Raw genomic sequence first — 23,671 nt, 5'->3', positions numbered from 1 at the left:
ATGATCTGCAGTCTCATCAGCAAGCTTAGCAGCGTCCTTAGCAGCTTGAGGAGCATCCGCAGCAAGAGCCTGTGGTGTTGGCGGAGTAGGAGCCACAGGAAGAACTGGATGCGGCGGATAGGAGACCTCACCAGAAACTAATGCCATGCATATGAATGTGAAAGAAGGCAACGAACTCGGTGTAGTTAGTACAATCACAAATAACCGAGCAACGAGGAATGACAGACATAGCCTGATGACATAGGAGTTGTACCTGCTTTTTTATATAATCTTTTTTTATAACACCAAGCAATCGATTCAGGCCAAACTAATGAGAGGAAGCAGCGACCCAAGCGAGAAGGCCTGATCCAGCCGAACGAGACCCAGCCGAGTCAACCTGGCCAAACAAGCAAGCCGAATGAGCAAGGAAGCCCCAAACGAGATGCCTCCAACGCCATGAAATCAGGCAAGAGGCGCTGAAATCCGCACGAAGTCAGGCAAATACGGGCATCTAGCAAGTGACGGCGGACGGGCGGGATCTGGCAGGGGACGGTGTACACGGACAGAAATCGGGAGGGATCCAAGCAGAATCCGGCGACGCAGAGTTGAATGGGGAGGTGGGGCGGCGGCGACCTTCAGGGCAGCGGGATCTGGCATGGGAGAGTTGACTAGGGCGGCGACGACCTTCCAAGCAAAGGGATCCGGCGTGGCAGAGTTGACTGGGGCGGCGGCAACCTTCAGGGCGGCGGGATCCGGCATGGTAAAGTTGACCAGCAGCGACAACCTTCAGGACAGCCGGATCCGGCGGGAAGTTAGTGGGGCGCAGCACAATCCGTCATTACGAGCAGACAGGAGCAGCGGTTGTTGACCAAACGTGGAGGTTGCTCAGATGAGATGAGCAAAACGCGAACATGCGAGTAGAGAAAAGCAGAGACGACCGGCGAATAGAAAGCAACAGCGGTGCAAGATTGGATAGGGGAAGCACGAGTTGCGTGTGCTAAAAGAAATACCTAGGCTCCAACAGAATGTTATGGATGCAACTCATCTCTATTGCATAGCCCAAGGGGCAAATATATAGTACGCAAGACTTGGGGTACAAGGAAGGAAACATAGCATGATAAGGACTTCTAGACTAGTACTAATACTCATTAGCAACAACCACCCTGGGTGAGAAAACCCGTCCGCCATGCTGCCAATTTGTTCCTGATAATATCAATTAACTTCTGGAGTTCTTCCTTGCATACTTTCTTGAGACTCAACGGGAGACCAAGATACTTGACGAGCAAAGGGCAGATTTTGCAACACACGATGTCACTAATTTCCTTGGCACGATGGGAGACAAAGAACTCTTGCTCATATTACATCGGAGGCCGGAGGCCCTACCAAACATATCAAGAAGGTAATTAACGGCATAAGCCTTGATGAGCACAATCACATCATCAACATATAAATAGTCTCTCAGGACGCAATAACCCAGATGAGATAGGAGACCCTCCTACTCGGCCTTGTCGAACAAAGCATGCAAATCATCACCAGGACTCAATTTTTGCTCTGGGATAATTCCTTCCAGAACATCTCTTTGATCTTACCGATTGCCTCCTAACAATGTGGGAGATCTTTGGTTGTTAGGCCGATGCGCTCGGTGACAACGACCTGAGCCCGCTGATCCGCCATGAGCCTAGCGGCCCAGCCATCTGCTGATTAGCGATATGAGAACTCTTTTGAGAGGGGGTAGCATCGATCAGCTCTGCTCTTCCTTTTCCTTTGTACGTCAGGCGAGGGCAAGATGGGTTGTTGAGCCTCGCGCAGGGCTCACATGGAGTAAACGACCAGAGCCTGCACTACCCTGGGATGGCGCTGTCCCGTCCCACAGAACCAGGGCCGCAAGCGGCCTCATATTGTGCATTCGAGGTGGACCTCAGGCAATCATCGATCTGTAGACCTAGGCCCACCAGCAACGACCCCCTGGTTAATGACACCTACATGAACGGAGGCATGGGCCTCAGCCTCACCCATAGCCGCACCGAAGGATAGATTATTTAACAAATCAAATCCTGACTGCATGGCAAAGACAGGCGGAAGTGTGGTCCCACTAACATGACCTCATTAAGCAAAGCACAGTCACTAGCCAAGGGCTCAGCTAGCGACATGCTCACCTCAGGATACCAATAGCCTAGGATCTTCAAAGCTAGAGCCAAAGGTCATAGAATCCGAGGGGGCGGACGGCGCACCATTAATGGTTTTACCATGAACCGTTAGCAGCAAACTTGTTGTCCCCTCCTTATCTGAGAAAGCTAAGCAGAATCACATTTGACACTGCAGATGACCTGACTAATAGTCCCTCTGGACGAGGGCGGCCTGCCTCCGCCAACTTGAATAACCACTACCCTAAGTCCAAGAGAATGGAACAGTGGTCAGAGATAACAGTGGAGAGACAACGAAGCGACAACGAAGCGAGCGGCTGGGGTGCAGCTCCTCCCAATCCACCATGCAATACACGCAGTCAAGCTTTACCAAAGTGGGAGCAGCATGCTCGTTGGACCCCGTGTAGCATCAACCAGTTCTTTGAGCTCACATTCATTTAGGAAGTGATGGAATCTTCCAATCAAGGCAGGGTGGAGGTTGTCATTGCTCGTCTTGTTGCGGTAGATCATGTTAAAGTCTCAGCTGACAACCAAAAGGCCTGGCCGGATGGCTAGCAACTCGCATCTCATCAAGCAAAGCGATCATGTCCTCATCCTCCTGCAGCCCATAGACACAAGTCAACCACCAACGGTCCCCAAACAAGCAGGGATACGTGTGCACGATGGAGCGAGCAACCAGCATGACCAGGGCAATGGCAGGATCGACCTGCGTGCTAGGCACCTCCGACCCCGCAATGGCAGGGATCAGCGTGTGGTCCTTCTAGGGTCCCCACAGCATCCCCTGCGGACGTGGCGAGCTTGTAGTACCCCTTTCCCCGCCACTTTCCCCTACCCCACTTCCTTCGGCCTTTTCCCTTTTTTACTGAGGTCGAGTCCACTGGCGGAGGCGGCGATATCTTCCATGACGCCACCTATCTCAACCAGGACTAGCCTAATCAATCATTGGAGGTGCCCGGAGCGAAGGCAACGCCGCCGCAGGTCGACGACAGCGAATCCAGTCTCCCTAGCGTGTACTTGAAGCACCTCGTGACCAACCAAAGTCTGACCGCATGCACATCGCCATTGCTAACGCCTCCCAAATCTGCATGCGGCGAACAACGGTAATCAACCATCTGGGCCACATGGATAAACAGCGAGACGACATGGGTCTTGATGTTCAGCGGCATGACGGGCTCAAACAGCCCGCCAATGACAGATCATCCGATTGCACCACGTAGAAGTCCTCCCTGGTGATCCTAGTTGCATGCAGACACCAGCCGATGAGCCAAAAAACTGCCATGTCGGCTTTGTCGTACAGTCGGCGATGCAGTGGTTAGGGTCCATATAGAGCAGGCACGGTCTATCAAAGGCGGGGTGGCGACCTTCACTCGTCACCGCCAACCTGCACTTGCTACCGCGACGACCACCATCTCAACGCTTGCTCTTGGGCTGCTCCACACCCATGTCTTCATCCTCGTTTGGGTCATCCAACTCATCAAAGCCATTGTCAGAGTCCACCACGTGACCCTCCGAGCGAGGGCCCTAACACGCACACTGAGACTCGGCAACCTCCAGCGCCATGGCCTTCCCGTTAACGACACCGTGCTACGAGCGCCGCGAATCTTCATTAGACGAGTCCAAGCTGCCGCCCCAACGATCCTCATGGACGCGCTGTTGTTCAGGGCTACCGCTGGACAAGTGGTCCATGGCTACATAAAGGGGAGCTCGGAAGTGGGGTTTGGGAAGGGGAGTGACCCTCAGGGCCAAAGTGGCGGTCGGCGGGAGGTGGACATCAGCAACAGAGTGGCCAACGTGGGAGGGAGGGTAAGGTTTGGTCTCATGCGCTCACTCTTGCCTTCAAAACGAGTTCTCTTCACTCTCAAGGCCATAAGGTTTGGCATGAGTGCAAATGATCACTTGCATTATTTCAAAAATAGCACCAAAGCATTTTTCTAATGCCAAACGCGTCAGGTGACTCCAGCCATGGATAGTCAACTAAGCTTGTTGCCACTAGCCCAATTAGTACAGAAGGTAAAATGTTGCTAGTGGATATCTAATGGCAATACTCTTGGCACATAGGAGCACCGTGTGGCGGCAAATTCGAAAATATATTCCACTCTAAAGTGCAAGCCCTTGTATAGTGTATTGGTGTATCACTAACCGCAACAGTGTCATTTACAAACAAAATAAATCATCAATTCAATGGTTCTCTTTTGAAGGAAAATGATTTCTTGTACTTATTCTTAGAAGAAAAATCATTTGTACCTTGTCTAACATAAATGACCATTTGTACCTGAATAGAACCTCCTTGATCTTGCCAGTGATATGTTGCAAATTGTAAACAACCACTGTTTCACATGGCAGTCAATTGGGTGTTCTCAGTGGCATTTCTAAAATTAGTTGCTTCATTGTTGTATGGACCATTTTTTCCTAATTTTAATAGCAATGTCAAGTGTCACAAAGTAAGGAAACACTCAATGTCCTATTACGCTTCCTTAAGGTATCCACAGAGCAAAATGGAATACATGTACTGTCAATGCTATACCAAGCGATAATACCTATGAAATAATACTTTACTGATGTTTAGTGACGCTCAAAAATAAACTTCAGTGATGTGAGGTAAGTTAATATATTTTTTATAATCAGATAAAACAAAAGCATGCACTTCGTCTTGAATATATTATATCAAGTATGAAGAACTTAAGATGTTAGGAATAAAAGAGTGTCATGTGACAGAAAACCCCTCGAGTTAAATCAAATTATACATACCTCAAAGCTTTAGTCCCCATATCCATGAGATATGACCGTGCCTCATCATCATCATCATCATGTGAACAATCTCGCAATGCCTTCCTGTATTGCAAAATATCCTCCCGCAAATCCCCAGCACCAACACATCTTCATAGGAGATATCAGTACTTAAAAAAATGCTGAGCCATCATAACATGGGGTACATCAACTGCTAACTTAGTAACTTTCCAGGTACTGCACAACTACAATTTAAAAAATTCATATTGAAGCGTAGCTTAAGTAAACGCCACATCTTATGCTATAATACCTGTCAATAACTTTGTCAACCTCTTCTTTGCTTTTAGGACCATGTATCAGTGCTCTAGTAAGGTTTAGTATGTCACGGTAGTCCCCCTGCCTGAGGGCTATGTCAGTGAAGGTTTTCACAGATACACTTTTTGTAAGAGAACTTGATACGAAGTGTGTTTCTGCTGTTTGTTCCATGACAAACTTTGCATCTGCACCAAGTCTCAGGCATGTAATGGCCATTGCATAAGCAACACCACCATATCCCGTGTGTGAAATAAAGAGATAGTACCTAGAAGATCTGTAAAGAAGCAATAGTGATTCTTATGTCCCGCGGTTGAGCAACAGAAGTCATCAAGTTATATGAATTTTTGGATAAGGGTACATACTCATTGATTGATGACTGTATTGAATCAACATCAGCAGCTAATGCTTCTCTTTCCCTGGTCAGAGGTATCCTTTTGTAGTCAATACAATACCCCTGATCCCTCAATGTGCTGTACACTTCAGCCGGTGTCATTACGTCCTCCAGATCTATGTGCTCCCAATAACCTAATACACTGCATTGATTTGTGGCTGTGTTAAATTCTTCTTGATGCAGAAGCAGCCGACCTTCTAGCTGTTTAACTTCAGAAAGTATATCCTCCTTCAGCCTTGCCTCTATGTTCTCTACCTGCATACGATAGAATTTAAGGATTGCCAAAAGAAAACGAACGGGCGAATATTGGAGGAGCTACTCACCATTGGGCCACTTATGCCCACATGCTTCAGTGTATCAACAGGTTGATCTAATTCTCTCAAAACAAACGGTGTTCCCTTGATGTAAACTACCACTTCCTCCCTAAGATCCGTGATGACCACCTTCTGAATAATGTCTCTTCCAGTTGTATCCTTACAGCCCAAATACGACAGAACTTCTCTAGCTCCATCAACAGTTGGTGTTGCCATGCTATACACAGGGTATCCATCCACCTGAGGTTGACATGGTTAAAATTCAGTATTTTTAGAATATAAGTAGCCATATATTTCTAAAATGAACTTAGCGAACAAATAAAGCGTGCTGATAATGTAAAGAGAGGTCGGGGTAGACCCAACTTGACATGCGAGGAGTCCATAAAGAGAGATCTGAAGGACTAGAATATCACCAAAGAACTAGCCATGGACAAGGGTGCGTGGAAGTTAGCTATCCACATGCCAGAACCATGACTTGGTTTCGAAATCTTATGGGTTCCATTTCTAGCCTACCCCAACTTGTTCGGGACTGAAAGGCTTTGTTGTTATTGTTGTTGTTCTATATTGACCAAACGAGACAGATGATGTATAGCCATCATTATTAGTATTACTCCCTCCGTCCCAAAATAAGTGACTCGACTTATTAGTGACACTGACTATCATTTGAAATATGGTGATTCCAACATAAGCAATATGCGCAAAAAAAAAAAGCATTGTCTTAAGGGGTCTGTTATAGTTATAGTTATAGAAGTTCAAGTTACGTTGTTGCCAAGACCTATGGCAGAAATGAACATAACTTTTAGGGAATTCTTCTCAGAAAGTGGAAGTAGCATTAACACAAGTGATGGCTATTAGCAAAACTAGTAGCCTTCTCCACCAAGCATGCATACAACCTTTTACTTCACCCGAGTTGCATGAGAGAGTCAAACGAGAGGATGCGTAGATTACGAGGGATATTAATTACAACTAGCCGTCACCCGAGTTAGATCAGCCAATCATGTTTAGCGGCAAACTCTACACCTCTACTTCACTAAGGAGCAGTGGCTCACCCGGATGAAGGAAAGGCAGGGCGGAGAGGGAACCTCCGGGACTCCCTAAGCCGAGCAGTGGGTGGTGATGCCCCATGGCGTGCAAAAGAAAATAAGCAACATGCCCGCTGCCAAGAGGGCACCTAGGATGACGAGCATGAGAGATGCCGCAACTACAGCGCCTTGAGCATTGGGCAAAGGACTGCCGCAAATCCAGGTAAGGCAAGGGCACACCTCACCCAAGCCCATGAGGACGACGAGGGCATGCAACAGGAAGGGCCACGGGCAAAGGCATTCCTCGAAACTACGGACGATCGAGCATCTGGAGGGGTGGTACCTCAATATAGAGCCAACCAATCACATGACAGGCCACGGGAGGTCTTCTCCAAGCTCGATCACTCTGCGGTTGGCTCCGTCACGTTCGGGGATGGCTTGGTTGTGAGCGTCCAAGGCTGCAGCTCGGTCGCTTTCATTGACAAGTTGGGCGCGCACAAAGTCTTAATGGGTGTCTACTACATTCCTCTGCTCCGCAACAACATCATGAGCTTGGGGAAGCTGGACGAGAATGGCGCCGCCATCCACATCAACCAAGGAATCCCTTGCATCTAAGACACGGAGAAGCATCACCTTGTCATGGTGCCACACATACACAACCGGCTATATGTGGTGCACTTCAACATCGCTTACCATGTGTACCTCGTTGCACGCTGCAACTCCTTCGCGACACTAAGGCCCATGTCTCACCACAAGATGGCACTTGGGAGCTTGAGGATGACCAACTCTGCGATGCCTGCATCACCACCAAGCATCGACGAACACCTTTCGCTAAGAGGGCGAACTTCACGGCTGAAGGGCAACTTGACCTCTGCATGGTGACACGTGTCTGAAACACTCATGCCCACAACCCATGGGTCATCACTATTTCTTGTTGTTGGTTGATGACTGCACCCGCCACATGTGGTGAGCTTCAACGTCGCTCATCATGTGTGTCTTGCTGCACGCCACGACTGCTTCAACGCATCGCGGCACATGTCTCGCGACAAGATGGTGCGTGTGTTGCCGAAGCTCGAGCATGTGGACCAACTCTACGATGTTTACATCACCATAAACACCAGCAAACTCCTTCCCCCAAGAAGGCAAAATTCACGGTTGAGGATGCCTCGACCTTGTCAATGGTGACATATAAAGACCAACGCAACCCACGTGGCTGTCACTATTTCTTGCAGTTGGTTGATGACTGCACCAACTACATGTGGGTGTTCCTCCTAGCAGAGACGATGTGGCTACCTCAATTTACCGCGTCCTGGCCAGACCGAGAGCAATAGGGCAAGCCCCCAGACCGTCTCTTTAGATCTAGGGTTAGCAAAGCATAAACTAAAAAATTGAGAGAGCTTTGCTCATCTATCCTCCCCTAGTGGAATCAAGACCTCCCTGGTGGAGAAGACTCCGAGGAGTTAAAGACCACCTCCAGGTGAAGGCTTCCATGAAGCACAAGACCCCGTTCTCTTAGGATTTGAGACGAACTATCTACTCTTGTCTTACCTGTTTCCTTTGGAGTTGTTGGATCAATTGGACCTCTTTGTGTAGATTTTGGTTATATAATGTGTGTGTTGGCTAGAGGATCTTATGTTCCCCTTGTGATTGCTTGTCATTTCACCTTAGTTCCTGAGGTCTTCATGTTCTTCCCTACTCCACCTCCAGTTCGTGAAGATCAGGCACACTAGCCATAACCCGGTGCATCACTTGTGCCTTCTACTTTATTAGCTAGTATAGTATAAGTCGGCTTAGCCTTTCTTAGTCTGTAAGACAGTATGAATGCTGACATCTAGGTGGTCAATTAGACTTGCCTGTACTGGTAGCTGCTAGAGCTGCATTGTTGGTTTAGCAACCGACTTGCCTATGTACTACATATAAACCTCAGCTTCAGAAAATAGCACTGCTGTGTTCAGCCCCAGCTCACTATCTCCTCAAGTCTGTAATTTCATGTGCCTATGTAACACTCTTTTTGTATTTCAGATCCACTTTGAGTAGTATATTCAGGTGGGGAAACTCTAGTCTCAATCCCCACCCCACCGGTGATTCCTAAAAAACAAAAGGGTTTGCGGTCCTAATAGAGCACTGCACATGGTGTGAACTAGTAAGATAAATTTTACAATAGAAGCCTGAATTCTTACACTAAGTTTAGCTACCCTTATGGGTCAGAATGTTTGAATAACATAGAAGGTTTAACTCACAGAAATAAATAAGGATAATAATGATAGAACTGTATATACATCTAGCGAGCAAATATGGAGTTCACATTGGTTAGTTGCACAGTTAGATACCTTGATAACATGTGGTGTACCACGGAAGTTCATGCTGCTTGACCTTCTCTGCCCAGGAAAAAAATACATTTTGAGTATGGATCCCTTTCCCAGAACAGAACCATTACGGGCTTTCACGATGGCTTCCATCGTTACATCACTTTGCAGAGGTTGACATGTTGCTTTATGCTCATCCTGCAGATGGCAAATAGTTTTTAGTAACATCATGCCTCCAAAGTGCCCAAATGAAGCTTTGGAGAGAAGAGAAAGATATTTACAGGTACAGTGAAAAAACGCCCAGGTCGCAGTCTTATGCTCCATTTCATGGTTTGGATCTCCGGACGCTGTTGCAGCCAATTTTTAAATGAGATCTTTGTTTCTCCTTGCCCGCAGAAACCATCAAATGCTTCACTCCCGAGGTATGCCGAGAATGCAATTAATTTCAGGTACCTCTCCAAATATTCAGCACCACGATTTAATGCGACTCTCCTAACTCTTGGCTCCATATTTTGTTGACTAATCACCTTTGTGTATTGCAAAACAGCTTGGCGGATGTTCTGCAAAGCTGAACACTTGTCAATAACAGTATCTAAAATCTGTCTACACTCAATCCCATTGTCAAATAGCCTTGTAATCTTTCGCAACAGAAGGATGTCATTAATGTCAAATCTAGGGTGTAGCTCTGTCAAAGTGTGAGGTTTCCATGATTCTGAATTCAAGTGACCATTGTGGTCCATTGTTTCTTCTCCGCTTGAGTAATCGGCATCAATTGTATCTTCATGATTATTTTGGATGGCTGGCATTCCAATAGGTCTGCCGTGATTGATTCGAAGTCTGAGCAGGCAAGCAATCACAGTGCCAGTAGTTGTTCTGCCCCTGCCCATCTATAAGACCACAATGTTAAAATCTAAGGTTTTGAAGCCTATGATATGAAGAGCCAATACTTTTCTCAAACAACAAGTATAGAATTCTTGCCCAGAAAAGAGATAAGTTGTAGTACCTGGCAGTTGAATACAAGAGCAGCATCCTTGCAAGCAGCTGCGACATTAAAGGCTACCGTATCAAAATCTGAACTTTTGGGGGCCTTACCATCGGTAATGGGCACTCGTGCATATTTGATTGGAAGGCCTTCAGAGTCCAAACATTTGTATACCTCCAGTGGAGTCAGAACAGCTTCATTATTGACATTTTCCCATGCATCAAAGATCTCACCATTGTCGGTTTCATGAATAACCATTATTGCCCCATCATACCGTTCTGCTTCTCGTAAAATATCCTCCTTCAACCGAGCTTCCATACGCTCAACTCTATCACGACCGATCCCCTGATATCAGTGCATTTATCTGATTTAGACCACTAAATGTTCCTCACGGAAAGTACAGGATAGCATATCACATATCACATTCAATGAAAATGTTACTATACTAGACTAATAATTAGTTTAGGTGTGATTAGAATGCTGAGATACAGTCTGAGTCTTGAGGGACAGGTCAGCCTAGAGAAGGCTATGCAAGATGTGAGAGCTGATCAACCCAATGTGAACCAAGCCCCACAAGCCACAACAAGTAGTTTATTCAAGTACTGAACATGTTTAGACATTATAATTGACAAGTTCACATTTTAATGGTCTGAATAAATGAGCAGATTTTTTTTCAGACAAATAGTATCAGCACAAGGCCTTTGGACACCCGACAGCACCTTCAACCTCAGTACTCGTACAAAAGCATATGCAGAAATAAAGGTAACTTAGTTGTGGATTCAAATTAATCATCACGTTAAGTGCTATAACTTGTGCGGTTAGTGCACGTTACTATTCAGAGAGAGAAAATGAAGTTGGAGAAGCAATGCATGGAAATTGCATATAAAATTGTCATATGAAGTTATTTTGTTTATACTAACACTAAAAATCATAGCACCAACTATCTGCCATAAATCCATAGAGGCAACTGGAAATGGAACATACCGTGTACTCCAGCATATTCTTGTACGGTCTTTCTACTTCTCGTAGCACAAAAGGCTTTCCATGTATATAAATGACGGGCTCTTCTCTCATATTATGCCAGAGTATCGGCCGATTTCCCTTGCTTGTACTAACTCGCTGAATAACAGCCCGAATGCCATCAACAGTAGGATTTGCAACACCATAGACTGAAAACCCCGGAATTTCCCGGAAATTAGGTGCACCCTCAACTCTTTCAGGCAAATTAAGATTGTGACACCCTGGACAGTGATCACTTTTTAAAACAGTTTGACGTCCAAGAACTTCTCCATTCCTCATGGCAGCAACAACATCCATCTCATGTGGGCGCCCATCAGCAGATTCAATAATTTTTGGAAGAGTGGGTTTTGAGCTTGAATAACCAAGAGCGCCCATTGGATCTCTCCTCAGCAGCCTGAATATATTGAAATATGAAATGACTTTCAGGTTATGTCAAATAATGCAACAAGAACCCATAAACAGAAAATTAAACACTTTTTGCTGGTACTATTATAAATAGTATTTTTAATATGGTGTTCTCGAGTATTAACTGTGCAACAGAAAGCGTCCTTACTAATCTATACCAATATAAAAAGACCCAAAGGGGCAGATCCAATTAATCTCGGCCATCAAATCATGTCAATCCAACGACCTAGAGTGCTTCAATGTCAAGTGCTCAACACATTTAGCGTACAGTTAATTTCATGTCAAATATAGTGCTAATCACATAATAACATGCAAATAATATCCTACTTAATATCCGCATGCACTTAATATACTTCTAAATTAACGTGCATTGCACGTACACATTGACTAGTGTTTTACAGTGAGAGATAAAGTACACAGATTGGCGGCATGCGGATAGTTTATCATGGCAATATAGACTTGTTTGTTCTTCCTTCTATGTCACATTAGTAATGACCCATGTGAACAAAACACAAAAGTTGCATTGTGAGCTAGGGCTAACTGCAATGAATGCTCCTATGGAATTCTGAAATGCTCTTAAACTGAAGTGCAAAGATGTTACAGAAGCGGCTACGGGCCCTAAATTATTAATTTATTATCAGTGAGCTGGGGATGATCACTAATGTAACGTTATAATGGATCATATTGATATATGATCCAGTGTTCAGGATATCGGTAACTGGTACCATATTGGTCGCGTGCTCAGTAGAGATAAATAGGCGAATTTTCCAGTTAATCACTGATAAATTAGTTAATCGGCCGATAAATCAGTTAATCAGCTATTCGATGACCCACCAAGTAGTGACTAACTGACCGAGATGCCGATTAACTAGCCGATATTTGGAACAATTATGATTACAATTTTATGCTGAAAGCTGGAACCTGACCCGTTTCGGTTTTTGCAACAAAACCAACAGTTCATTTTTTTAGCACAAAACTGGACCAGAATTGAATTAGCACATTTCATTTTATTTTAACACTTTGATAAGTAGAATATAACCATCAAGGAATGTGGCGCCAATCATGCATGCAATTGCGGCAGATTGGTGGTGGGCTGGGGTAGGTAATCTACATGGAAACTGGAGAAACCAGTTAACCAAGCAGTTACCGTTTAGTAATTCCAAGCCCTGGTAAGAAACTAAATAGTTCCATTTAATTCTGACAATAAAGATAATTCTTCAAATATAGGCCATGGACTAAAGAAGCACAGAATTTGAATGGCAAATTACAGTTGTGGTAATTATTCAGATACTCCCTCCGTCTGAAAAACCTTGTCCCTCAAATGGATGTATCTAGTGCTAGATACATCCATTTGAGGGACAAGCTTGGGACAAGCTTTTTCGGACAGAGGGAGTACATGTCATGACCTAAAGAATTACTGAGCTGCAAAATACAAATCGCGCCTGTGGTCTGATGGTCACCCTTGTGGATACAAGAACATCTTACATTATGGGACGGAGGGAGTATATACTAGTTTGTTTTTTCCTCTAACATTCTTGCTAGGATTTATGTCTCGAGTTAGATCAATATGGTGTTTGGCAGACATTAGTGTGTTTAAGATATCATATGACTTACACGGGAGAAGCTGCGAGAATGAGTGGGAAGGTGGGGATATAACAAAGCATCTGTGAAATGCCAGAAGGGTGTACAAGATGTTAACCTTTTTACCTGTACCTATTAATTTTGTTAGAGTTATATTAGCGATGTCTTTTGACCTTTTGCATTCTAGTCTCTTGGCATCCTCTTGTAGCCTTTTGGCATCCTCATGTATGTGTATATATGCTGGCTTTGGCCTCTCAATAATATCAGTTGCATATTTCCTAACATGGTATTAGAGCTTAGGGTTTTTTCCCGCACGCGCAACTCGTGCTCTCGATCCAATTTTGCGCCGCCATTGTTTTCTTCACCGGCCGCTGCTGCACCTCCCTTCCCCGTTGGACGCCGGTGCTCTCCTCTCCCGGCTATCCGCTCCTTCTCTCCCCACCAGCTGCTGCTCCTGTCTCGTCAACGCCAGCAGACCCAAGTTACCGGTCTGTGGATTCTTCACGGCTTCCCTGCACGTCCAGATCGTGCGCCGCCCAGCTCAAAGATCGCCAGCTCTCGTCGAAGTTTGGCCGCTGGCACCGGTTCCCGCCCAGGCTGCCGTCCGCGGCGCCCGGTTCCCCCAAGATCAGCCGCCGGCTTCCGGTTCCACCGCAGGCTTCGTCCAGATCGTGTGCCGCTGAGATCGCCGGCTCTCCTCCAAATTTGGCCGCCGGCCACCTGTTCCCGCCCAGGCTGTCGTCCGCGGCGCCTGGTTCCCGCCCAAGATTGGCCGCCGGCTGCCGGTTTCCGTGCTCCACCACCGCAGGCTTGCGTGCGTTGACTGCGTCAGGGTCCCGTGATCCATGTTGTGTGTGCGTGCCTGCTAAATCGTTAGATCGGCAGGCGTGCGTGCTATTCTCCAGGCCCGTGCTAGATCGGCTTGCTTAGGCCGCTGGTGGGCCTGCTGGCTTTGGCCTCTCAATAATATCAGTTGCATATTTCCTAACAAATTTCACTTGATGTAAATCACAAACTGGGTTACCAAAATTCAACAAGTTGTAGTTATGTATTTATTCAAAATGGCAATGCTGCATAAAACTCATTAAATATAGCAGGGTGATGGAGCTGTGTTCAGTTATTAAACTTGAGTGTCTGGCCTTCATTCTTAATTGATGCCAATTAACCATTGGCATTCATTCTTATAGCAAGACAATAACTTGAGGAAAAAATGCATGTAAACTGACATGGCATTAACTGTTTGATAGGAGACATAGTTGCTACATGACTCGACACTCAAGCACCAATGTCTTGAACATGGGGACTGCCTAGTAGAAATGTCAGCGCAACCTAGCAATCATTCCAAATAAACTACAAAAGAAAACAATTACAAAGAAAAAATGCACTAAAGTAAGCAGATAGCAGTTCTTTGAATATCCACATTCAGCCTACTATTCAATGAAGTGGAACAACAAGGAGGGTAAAAAATTAAGACTTGTCTTGTGTCTCAAAGGAAACAAAGTTTGGGCCAGATACACTCTTACAAGCTATGAACTGTTGGCATTCGTATGCGAAAGTACCATGGCTCACCTTCGAAGAATGCTGTACAGTTCAGGTCTTGCTCTCATCCAATCAGAAAAATTAACTCCTGAAGATGTTGCTTGGTGAGCAGAGCTCACCGAATGTACATAGACAGCAAAACATATGAGGAAGTAATAACGTTCCAAGTACTCCACAAAGAAGGAAAGTGATGCCTCCCGTTTCATCTCATCAGGTTGCCGAAGAGTGCTATTGCGGTAGGTTGCAATAGCTTCTCTCAGGTTCTGTTCACAAGGACAGCAAGCACAAACATGAAACAATTTGATAAGGTTGCTTGAATTGAGTTATCAGGACATAAAACGGCATACCTGCATAGAGTCACATTTGTCAATAACTTTGTCCACCTGTCTTTTGCCTTCAACACCACCCTGCATAAATATCAGACACAAAGTCACTACTGAGAGAAACTAAGTTAAAAGGAGAACAGTTTAACATATTCAGATTATTGCCTCCAGAACTCGGACTAAGCTCCTAATGACAGCATATTCTCCTCTGAGAATTGCTTCTTCTGAGCTAGGACTGTAGTCATCTACATCATTTCCAGCATAGAAAACCTTCCCAATTGAACTTGTCCTTGGGATACCTGCAGCAGAAAGCACCGCACACGTTAAATATCTGAAAATCCAAGTATAGGCGTAAACTATAAGCGCATAATGTGATAACCATATAGTCAGACAAGTATGCATCAAGCAGGCTTTCAGTTGCCATCAGTATATAAATACTAAATAATCTCGTGAAAATTCAAAACACTTGACAATCATATAATTGTGCACGTGGAGCATTATATTTCTTGACTAGTTCTATATAACAAACTGGTAACAACGGTGCTCACCTGAAGCTCCTATCCGATTTAGGTAAACCAACGTAGATATGACCATGCCGGTAGTAGTCCGTCCCCTCCCCATTTGACAATTAAATACAATTTCAGTCTCCATATCAACTTGAGAGATTCGATGTACCTGTTAGACACATCAAAGGAAATTTAATTCTATGTAACATACTTTCCAATCTCAGTATTTTTATTATTGCAATAGCTGATTGTCTGCAGAGAATGCAATCCCTGCTAAATGTGTTTCCTACTAACTGTGTCAAAATAGTTGAAAGTTAAAGCATATAGAAATAGTGTGACTAACACACAGATCTCGTGGTAGACAGGCAACCTGGACGAGTGAAGGTTCAATTTTACAGCAAATATAGTGCAGACATTGGGACGAGAAGTTAGGTGGAGAACCTAACGGCGGCACATAAAACTAACCAGGTTATCAAAATCCCCTTCCTTCGGAGCTTTTTCATCAGTTATAGGAACACGCTCGTAATCAACAAGGTATCCTTGATGTTGTAACTCCTCATAGACCTGCAGATGAATTAAGTTTTCTCAAAAATACCAAGGAGAGGTAAGAGGCATGTTCTAAATCATCAACCATGGAGTTACCTCAAGTGGAGTCTTAACTGTATCAGATATCACTGACTCCCACTGGTCCACCATCTGACCATTCGGCAGCTCATCAGTAACTAGGATCTTATTCCCATATCTGCACCATCAAATATTGCATTATAAAAATCTGCTCGAAGTAAACAGGGAAGTAGTTTATCTTGCTAGTAATGTACCTTGAAGCTTCCTGAAGAATATCTTCTTTCAAACGAAACTCCATCTGCTCGACTCTCTCCCGGTTGATTCCCTATATTATATTAGCAAAAGTCAAGGATTAATATTAGTTAGAAGGAAAATAAAATGGAAGCTATATGGACATCAACAAGGTATCTTCGATGGGATGGCTCAACTGTATAGCCTACATGTAACTGGAAATACCCAAATCGACAGGAATCCCTAAGAAGCTATAGTTAACACCTCTGCACCAAAACGTCACAATCTCTTTAAACAAAGCAATAGCATTGGTATAAGGACATTTGTGTCATAACTTCCACTGTGGAAGTTTACCAGGACAACTATCTCCAATATAAGACATTAATGAGATTGTAACATAACAGTAAATTTGGTAAACCATAAATTATCAGAAAATGCACGCAAAATAATTATCAAAGTCAGGTGTCGAAGCAAACCGTATATTCAAGGTTTGAGAAGGGTCTTTCGGCATCTCGTAGAACAAAAGGGCGACCATTGATATAGATAACCTGTGTAATATTAGTGGAAAAACACATATTACTAGATGTGATAACAAAAGACATAACATATGAGTTAGAGCATACATGGTATATAATATAACCTGTTCAAGAGACACTCCACTGAAATTTCAAATTTAAGCAAAATGCTGCTAAAACCACAACAAATTTTGAAAAGTACATATGGTTTAGACATGTGTCTCAGATAAACCAAAAAATTGAAGTCAAAGGCCTCTATAGAGACATGATTAATGGAACATATAGATTTTGTATAGATATTAAACATATAACAGAAAATTAGCTTCTATCATATGTATAGACATTAGATAACATGTTTAATGTTCGTGGAAAGACCACTTCCCTGCCACTCTCTATTTATTTGCATCTATTCAGTGAGAGTTGCAACTTGATATTCTGGTCAGCTGAGCATCCATTATTTGCTCATTGTAAATTTCCATAGTTTTCAAAGTGATAAGCATTGTGTTTTGCATATTTTGCACAAAGACTCTAATATGGTAATTAGCTATCTTACTGGTTCCTCCCGAAGACTATGCCATAGAACTCGGGTTTGCTTTCCCTTCTTTTGTGCCCCAATGTGATTTAGCACATTCACAATTCCTTCCATTGTCGGCATTGCAACACCGTGAACACGCAGTGATCCTGCCTGAAAAAAAAACGGTGATAATGAGTACTCCCTCCGTTCCTAAATATTTGTCTTTCTAGAGGTTTCAAATGGTGACTACATACGGAACAAAATGAGTGAATCTACACTCTAAAATATGTCTATATACATCCGTATGTGGTGACCATTTGAAATCTCTAGAAAGACAAATATTTAGGAACGGAGGGAGTAGATGACATGACACCTTTGTAAAACATCAAGACCGGACATATGGAATAGATTTGAAGGATGCTGAAAACCTAGGCATCACGTTGAATTCACAGAATCCCGTCAAAAAGGAAGCTAGATTATTGCAAAACTCAGAGGTACATTTACAAATGCATTTTGTACGAAGGCACAGCAGTTAACACCCAAAAGCACAAAAACACTGTTTGAAACTCAAAGCCTACATTGTGCTGAGATACGTACGTAACAAACAGACAGCTAAGAAAGCATGACAACGCTAAAAAGCAGGTCCTTTGGGGTTTTTTTTTTTTTGTTTGGGGGGGGGGGGGGGGGGGGGGGTCGCTCAGAAAACAGAGCCAACCAACCACGCTCCCAAATTGGCACGATTTTCTCGAAAACTCGGGGAATGAGGCCAGGAAATCGTACAATTCAGAGGAGGTTGAGACGTAACCTGCCGGTAATTGGGCGCGCCGTCGATGTGCGGGGTGAGGCGCTTGTTCTGGCAGCCGGGGAAGTGGTCACTCTTGAGGATGGTCTTCTTCCCGAGCACGGAGCCGCCCCTGCTGCTGATGACCTGCTCTCCCACCGCCTGCACGTCGTCCATCTCACCCACCTCCATCCTGTCCTCCACGAATCCTCCTCCTCTGACGGTGGACCGGCTTGTAAGGCACCGACAGGGCGGCGAGGCGCGTGATGCGGATACGGGGTAAGAGGAGGAAGGGAGAACGCGGCGGAGGGAAGAGAAGGATGGGGGCAGAGGAGGCAAGGAACCAGTAGGCGAGAAGAAAGACGATGCGATAGGGGGAGGGGGGACGAACAGAAAAGAGGGGAGGTCGGGTGGGAAGGCCGGCAGGCTAGGGAGCACGTCTTCGAATCAAAATTCTTCTTCCTATCCATAAACTGCGGTTAATCCACAACTATGCATCGGCCAGAAAGAAAGAAAAAAAACAGAATTGAAAAGCTCATTGGGGAAGATGGAGTGGAGGTGAAAGGAGAGGATGGTTTGAAGGCCCTTATTACTAATCATTTTTTAATCTGTTTGCCCCTATGGCAGACCTCAATTTTAACCAGGCGTTACAAGCAGTTGAACCAAAAGTGACATCTCAAATGAATGACTTGTTGAGAAGAGAGTACACAGCAGAGGAGGTGAAACGAGCTCTAGATGAAATGGGAGACCTCAAGGCCCCTGGTGCGGATGGTATGCCAGCTATATTCTATAAGAGGTTTTGGAGTACGGTGGGTGATGTTGTGACACAGGAGATGTTACATGTGTTGCGTGGCGGCAGTATACCGGAGGGATGGAATGAAACAATTGTTGTGTTAATCCCAAAGGTTCGGAATCCTGATCGTATCAAAGATCTACGCCCTATTAGCCTGTGCAACGTGGTGTACAAACTTGTGTCCAAGGTTATTGCTAACCGGCTCAAATACATATTGGATGAAATCATCTCAGCAAACCAGAGTGCATTTGTACCAGGTCGGTTAATCTCTGACAACACTATACTTGCCTACGAGATGACCCATTTCATGAGGAGAAAGAGAAGAGGCAAAGATGTGTACATGGCGCTCAAACTTGATATGAGTAAAGCTTACGCACCGGGTGGAATGGTCGTTCCTTGAGGGCATTATGAAGAAGATGGGTTTTATTGATGAGTTTGTGCAGCTATGAAGTGTGTCAAGACTGTCTTGTATCGGTTCAGAGTGAATGGAGATATCTCAGATGTGGTTGTGCCGGGGCGAGGGTTGAGGCAGGGGGATTCTATTTCCCCGTATCTTTTCCTACTGTGCGCGGAAGGATTATCAGCTATGCTCAATAAAGCAAATGATGCGGATCAACTCAAAGGAATAAAGCTTGCACCAACAGCTCCAAGAATTAATCATCTGCTTTTTGCGGATGACTCGCTATTAGTTGTGGAGGCGTCCACACATGGAGCTCAAACAATCAATGCTATTTTACAAATGTATGAAGAGTGCTCGGGCCAGATGATTAATCAGGATAAATCTTCAGTCATGTTCAGTGCGAACGCAAGTCAGAGTTTCAAAAATTTAATTATGCAGGAGCTACAACTTGGATGTGAAACTAGTGGGGGAAAGTATCTTGGATTGCCAACCTATATTGGAAAATCGAAGAAGAAATGCTTTGCTTATCTGGAGGATAAAATTATCGAGAGGTTGCAGGGAGGGAGGATCGTTGTTTGTCTATGGCGGGGAAGGAGATTTATGTAAAGGCTGTGGCTCAGGCAATTCCCACATATGCGATGGCGTGTTTCGACCTAACAAAATCCTTGTGTGATGAGATTAGTCAATTGATATGCCACTACTAGTGGAACAGGCAGAACGAGGAAAATAAGATGCATTGGGTCGGTTGGGAAAAAATAAAGATGTTGTAAGTGCATCTAGTGCCACCCCTAGTTGGTTTTGGAGTATTGACGACAAACCTAGTTGATGGACTAATGTGTTTGTGAGAATTGCAGGATAACACAGGTAGTAGTCCCTCATTGATTCGGTTTACCTACCGGAGATGACCCCTAAAAATGTATGAAGACATTGAAGACAATGGTGGTATGTGAAGTTATTCACATCGAAGACTATGACAAGAGAAGACATTGCGCGAAGACTATGGAGCGCGAAGACTTAGGTGTTTCGTTGTTTCATTTTCTTCTTTGTTGAGTCATAGGAACCACCGTACTGTTAAGTGGGATCCCAGTGAACAAAGTTAGAGTGACTGAAGTGATGCTCAACCAAAATCCTATGTCTTCGAGCGAAGACAATGAGAGCAAATCTTATCTAGAGCCGGATGAGTCAGCTTTACTTGCAGCCCAAGTCAAGCTGCCACGTGTGTTTGAAATCTGACTGTTGGAACACGTGTCAGTTCCTTAGTGACCCAGGGTCATTTCGGACAAATCAGGTCGGGTTGCCTAGTGGCTATAAATAGCCCACCCCCTACACCATAAATTGGTGGCTGCTCAAAGTTAGTGCATGGCTTTTGTCGTTTGAGAGCAACCCACCTCCGAAGCTTTTGAGAGAGAGAAATCCTTGCGAGGACAAAGCCCAAATACCCAGAGCCAAAGAGTGTTAGGCATCACTGAAGTCTTTCTGTCCGCGTGACCTGAAGACTTGTTACACTTGAGGACTATGAATCCTTCAGCCGGTTAGGCATCACGTTCTGAGCATCCAAGAGTCATTGTGGATCGCCGGTGAACGAAGTCTGTGAAGGTTTGGAAGTCTACCTTGAAGACTTGCCAAAGTGATTGGGCGAGGACTGTGTGTCCTTAGCTCAAGGGGAATAAGGTGAAGACGCGGTCTTCTGAGTTGAATCTCAGCCTCCCTAACCAGACGTACAGTTGTCACAACAACTGGAACTGGTCCAACAAATTCTGTGTCCCCAACAAGTGACTGGTTCTATCCTCTCCCTCTCCTTACTTACAGTTTGTCTTTGAGAAGTCATTGCCTGCTTGCACTACCTGTTTGACTTCACTGTGTGACTACTATCATTGTTTGGCTTCATACTATCTTCCATCCTGATCTTTACTACCTAGCTGCTATTAGTCTACGTGCTTTCACTTCATTGCATACTTGATTATGGCTTGCTTAGTGTAGTCTACCTTCCACTGCATATCAATAGGTTCATTTCTATTGTTTGTCTTCAAAACTCTCGTGTTTTGAAGACTTTCATAAAAATCGCCTATTCACCCCCCCCTCTAGTCGATAACTAGCACTTTCAATTGGTATCAGAGCAAGGTACTCCCTTGTTCTGTGTGATTCGGTTTAACCACCTGGAGTTTTAGCTATGTCGACTGCAGGGATAATCAAAGTCTCCGCTGCTTGCCCCGTCTTCGATGGAACTGAATATCCCTACTGGAAGAATAAGATGTGCATGCATCTTGAAGCCATTGATGTCGACCTCTGGTATGTCATCAAGAATGGCATTCCCAAGACTGGTGAAGGTGTCACCCCTGCTGATGTCAAGAAGTTCATTCAACTGGATTATACTGCCAAGAACATCATCTGTGGTCATCTGACCAAAGGACAGTATGGCCATGTGAGTGCTCTGGAAACGTCGAAGCTAGTCTGGGACTGGCTCTCCAAGGTCAACAAAGGCGTCTCAACCCAGAGAGATCAAAGGATCAGTGTTCTTCACAACCTCTTCAACCGCTTCAAGAGAAACGACAATGAGAATGTCCAGCTCACGTTTGATCGCCTCACTGACATCACAAATGAGCTTCGTGCTCTCGGCGCCACTGAGATCACCAAGCATGAAATCGTCAAGACACTCCTGAGATCACTTGACAGCTCGTTCGACACCCTTGCCCTGATGATACAAGAACGCCCTGACTTCAAGGCACTCGATCCGTCTGACATACTTGAGAGGCTAAACACACATGAGTTCCAGCTATCTGAGAAAAGAGATATCTATGGTCCCAACTATGGCCGAACTCGTGCTTTGAAGGCAAAAGTTGTTTCCTCATCTGAAGAAGAATCTGACTGCAGTTCTGATGATCCTGAAGACATTGGAAAGGAACTTGCTATGCTTGTGAAGAAGTTCCAGAAGTTCACTAAGAAGAAGGGCTTCAAAAAGTCTCCACGATCCAGCTCAAGAAATGATGAAGCTTCCACTCATGACTACAAGAAGAGAACATGTCACAAGTGCAAGAAACCTGGACACTACATCTCTGAGCGTCCATAGTGGGACAATGAGAACAACAAGAAGAAGAAGAGCAAGGATATGATTCTGATGACAAGAAGAAGAAGAAATCCTCAAAGTCTTCTTCCAAGGCTTCATCTCATAAGAAGAGCTCATCTGGCAAGGCTCGTGCTTTTGTTGGCAAGGAGATGGATTCAGAGGAGTCTTCTTCTGAGGAGGCGGAGGTGGAGTCTGAGGAGGAGTCCGACCCTGGCGTTGCAAGTCTGGCTCTAGCTACAGCCTACGTTGCCAAGTCCATCTTCAACACTGAAGACAATGGCCCCGTCACCAACGCTGATGCTAATGACAAGGACGACTTTGCTCCCACCTACTGCTTCATGGCACGTGGTGCCAAGGTAAAATCACGCGATGCTTACTTTCAAACATCAAGTGAAGATGACTCTGATTGTGAATCCAAACCCAGCTACAAAACACTTGCTAAAATTACAACTGAACAACAGAAAGCTATGGAACATACTCAAAAACTGTTAGACAAAAGCGATGACCTGTTGGACGCGGAAATGACCCGTTCTCAGTCCTTAATTGAAGACATAAAAAATCTTCATGTTAAGTACCAGGAACTTGAAAGTCGTCATGAAACGCTCTCAACCACTCATGAAAAGCTTCCATATGATTATCTTCAAAGGAAGCAAGAGCTTGAGAAATTGAGAACGGCTCATGAAGATCTTCAAAAAGAGAATGAGTCACTTCGCGCTCAACAGATCAGTCCCGCTCAGGAAGGTTTTGAACCACCATGTCTAAAATGCCTTGAGCGTGATAACGCTACTTCTGTTACTGAATGTTCTACTGCTGCCACTGTTGCAATATCTTCAACTGTTGATGTGGTGACTAACCCCTCTGCTGAGGATACCACTACTATTGCTGATGAAAATGTTAGTTTGAAGACATTGCTTGAAACAGGGATGTACAAAAGTCTCAAAGGGCATCAGACACTGTGCGATGTCCTCAAAAAGCAGATTCTGAACCGAAACCCTAGGAAAGAGGGTGTTGGGTTCGAGAGGAAAATGAATGTTGATGGCTCCTACTAGAAGCCTGAGCAGTATCCCAAAACCACATGGGTTGCTGCAAAGGGACCTTCAGTGGATCCATCCCTTATCTGGCTTCACTTGTGCTAACCCTATTATCATTGATGAATCCTTTGATGCAAACTATAAACTGTTTAAGAATCAGAATGGTGAAGTGTTTGCCAGGTATATTGGTACTAACTACAGGAATGGACCACCTATGAAGAAGA

General features: G+C 44.7%; 1 protein-coding gene across 5 annotated transcripts in view; it reads right to left on the bottom strand.

Moving 5' to 3' along the window:
• The window catches only part of LOC109757724 (uncharacterized), a 36,062-nt gene extending 17,404 nt beyond the window's left edge, over positions 1-18,658 (bottom strand). For 2 of the 5 annotated variants that reach the window (XM_020316554.4, XM_040387133.3), the window contains exons 1-18: positions 18,184-18,640; positions 17,418-17,549; positions 16,826-16,897; positions 16,373-16,443; positions 16,197-16,296; positions 16,020-16,118; positions 15,597-15,723; positions 15,214-15,347; positions 15,073-15,132; positions 14,756-14,988; positions 11,165-11,594; positions 10,202-10,525; positions 9,480-10,085; positions 9,223-9,396; positions 5,880-6,110; positions 5,528-5,811; positions 5,161-5,439; positions 4,872-5,000 (exon numbers count right to left, since the gene is read on the bottom strand). In XM_020316554.4, coding sequence (XP_020172143.1) covers positions 4,872-5,000; positions 5,161-5,439; positions 5,528-5,811; positions 5,880-6,110; positions 9,223-9,396; positions 9,480-10,085; positions 10,202-10,525; positions 11,165-11,594; positions 14,756-14,988; positions 15,073-15,132; positions 15,214-15,347; positions 15,597-15,723; positions 16,020-16,118; positions 16,197-16,296; positions 16,373-16,443; positions 16,826-16,897; positions 17,418-17,549; positions 18,184-18,351 — 3,653 coding nt within the window. In that variant the 5' untranslated portion in view covers positions 18,352-18,640. Of the gene's footprint in view, positions 1-253; positions 377-4,372; positions 4,533-4,871; positions 5,001-5,160; positions 5,440-5,527; positions 5,812-5,879; positions 6,111-9,222; positions 9,397-9,479; positions 10,086-10,201; positions 10,526-11,164; positions 11,595-14,755; positions 14,989-15,072; positions 15,133-15,213; positions 15,348-15,596; positions 15,724-16,019; positions 16,119-16,196; positions 16,297-16,372; positions 16,444-16,825; positions 16,898-17,417; positions 17,550-18,183 lie in introns of those variants that run through there. The other 3 variants (XM_040387134.3, XM_020316555.4, XM_020316552.4) reach the window with 3 other exon arrangements.
• Between the last annotated feature and the right edge of the window lie 5,013 nt (positions 18,659-23,671).

The sequence above is a fragment of the Aegilops tauschii genome, chromosome 4 (genome assembly GCF_002575655.3).
Source record: "Aegilops tauschii subsp. strangulata cultivar AL8/78 chromosome 4, Aet v6.0, whole genome shotgun sequence".
Lineage (NCBI taxonomy): Eukaryota > Viridiplantae > Streptophyta > Magnoliopsida > Poales > Poaceae > Aegilops > Aegilops tauschii.
This window is presented reverse-complemented; position numbering and strand designations above follow the sequence as displayed.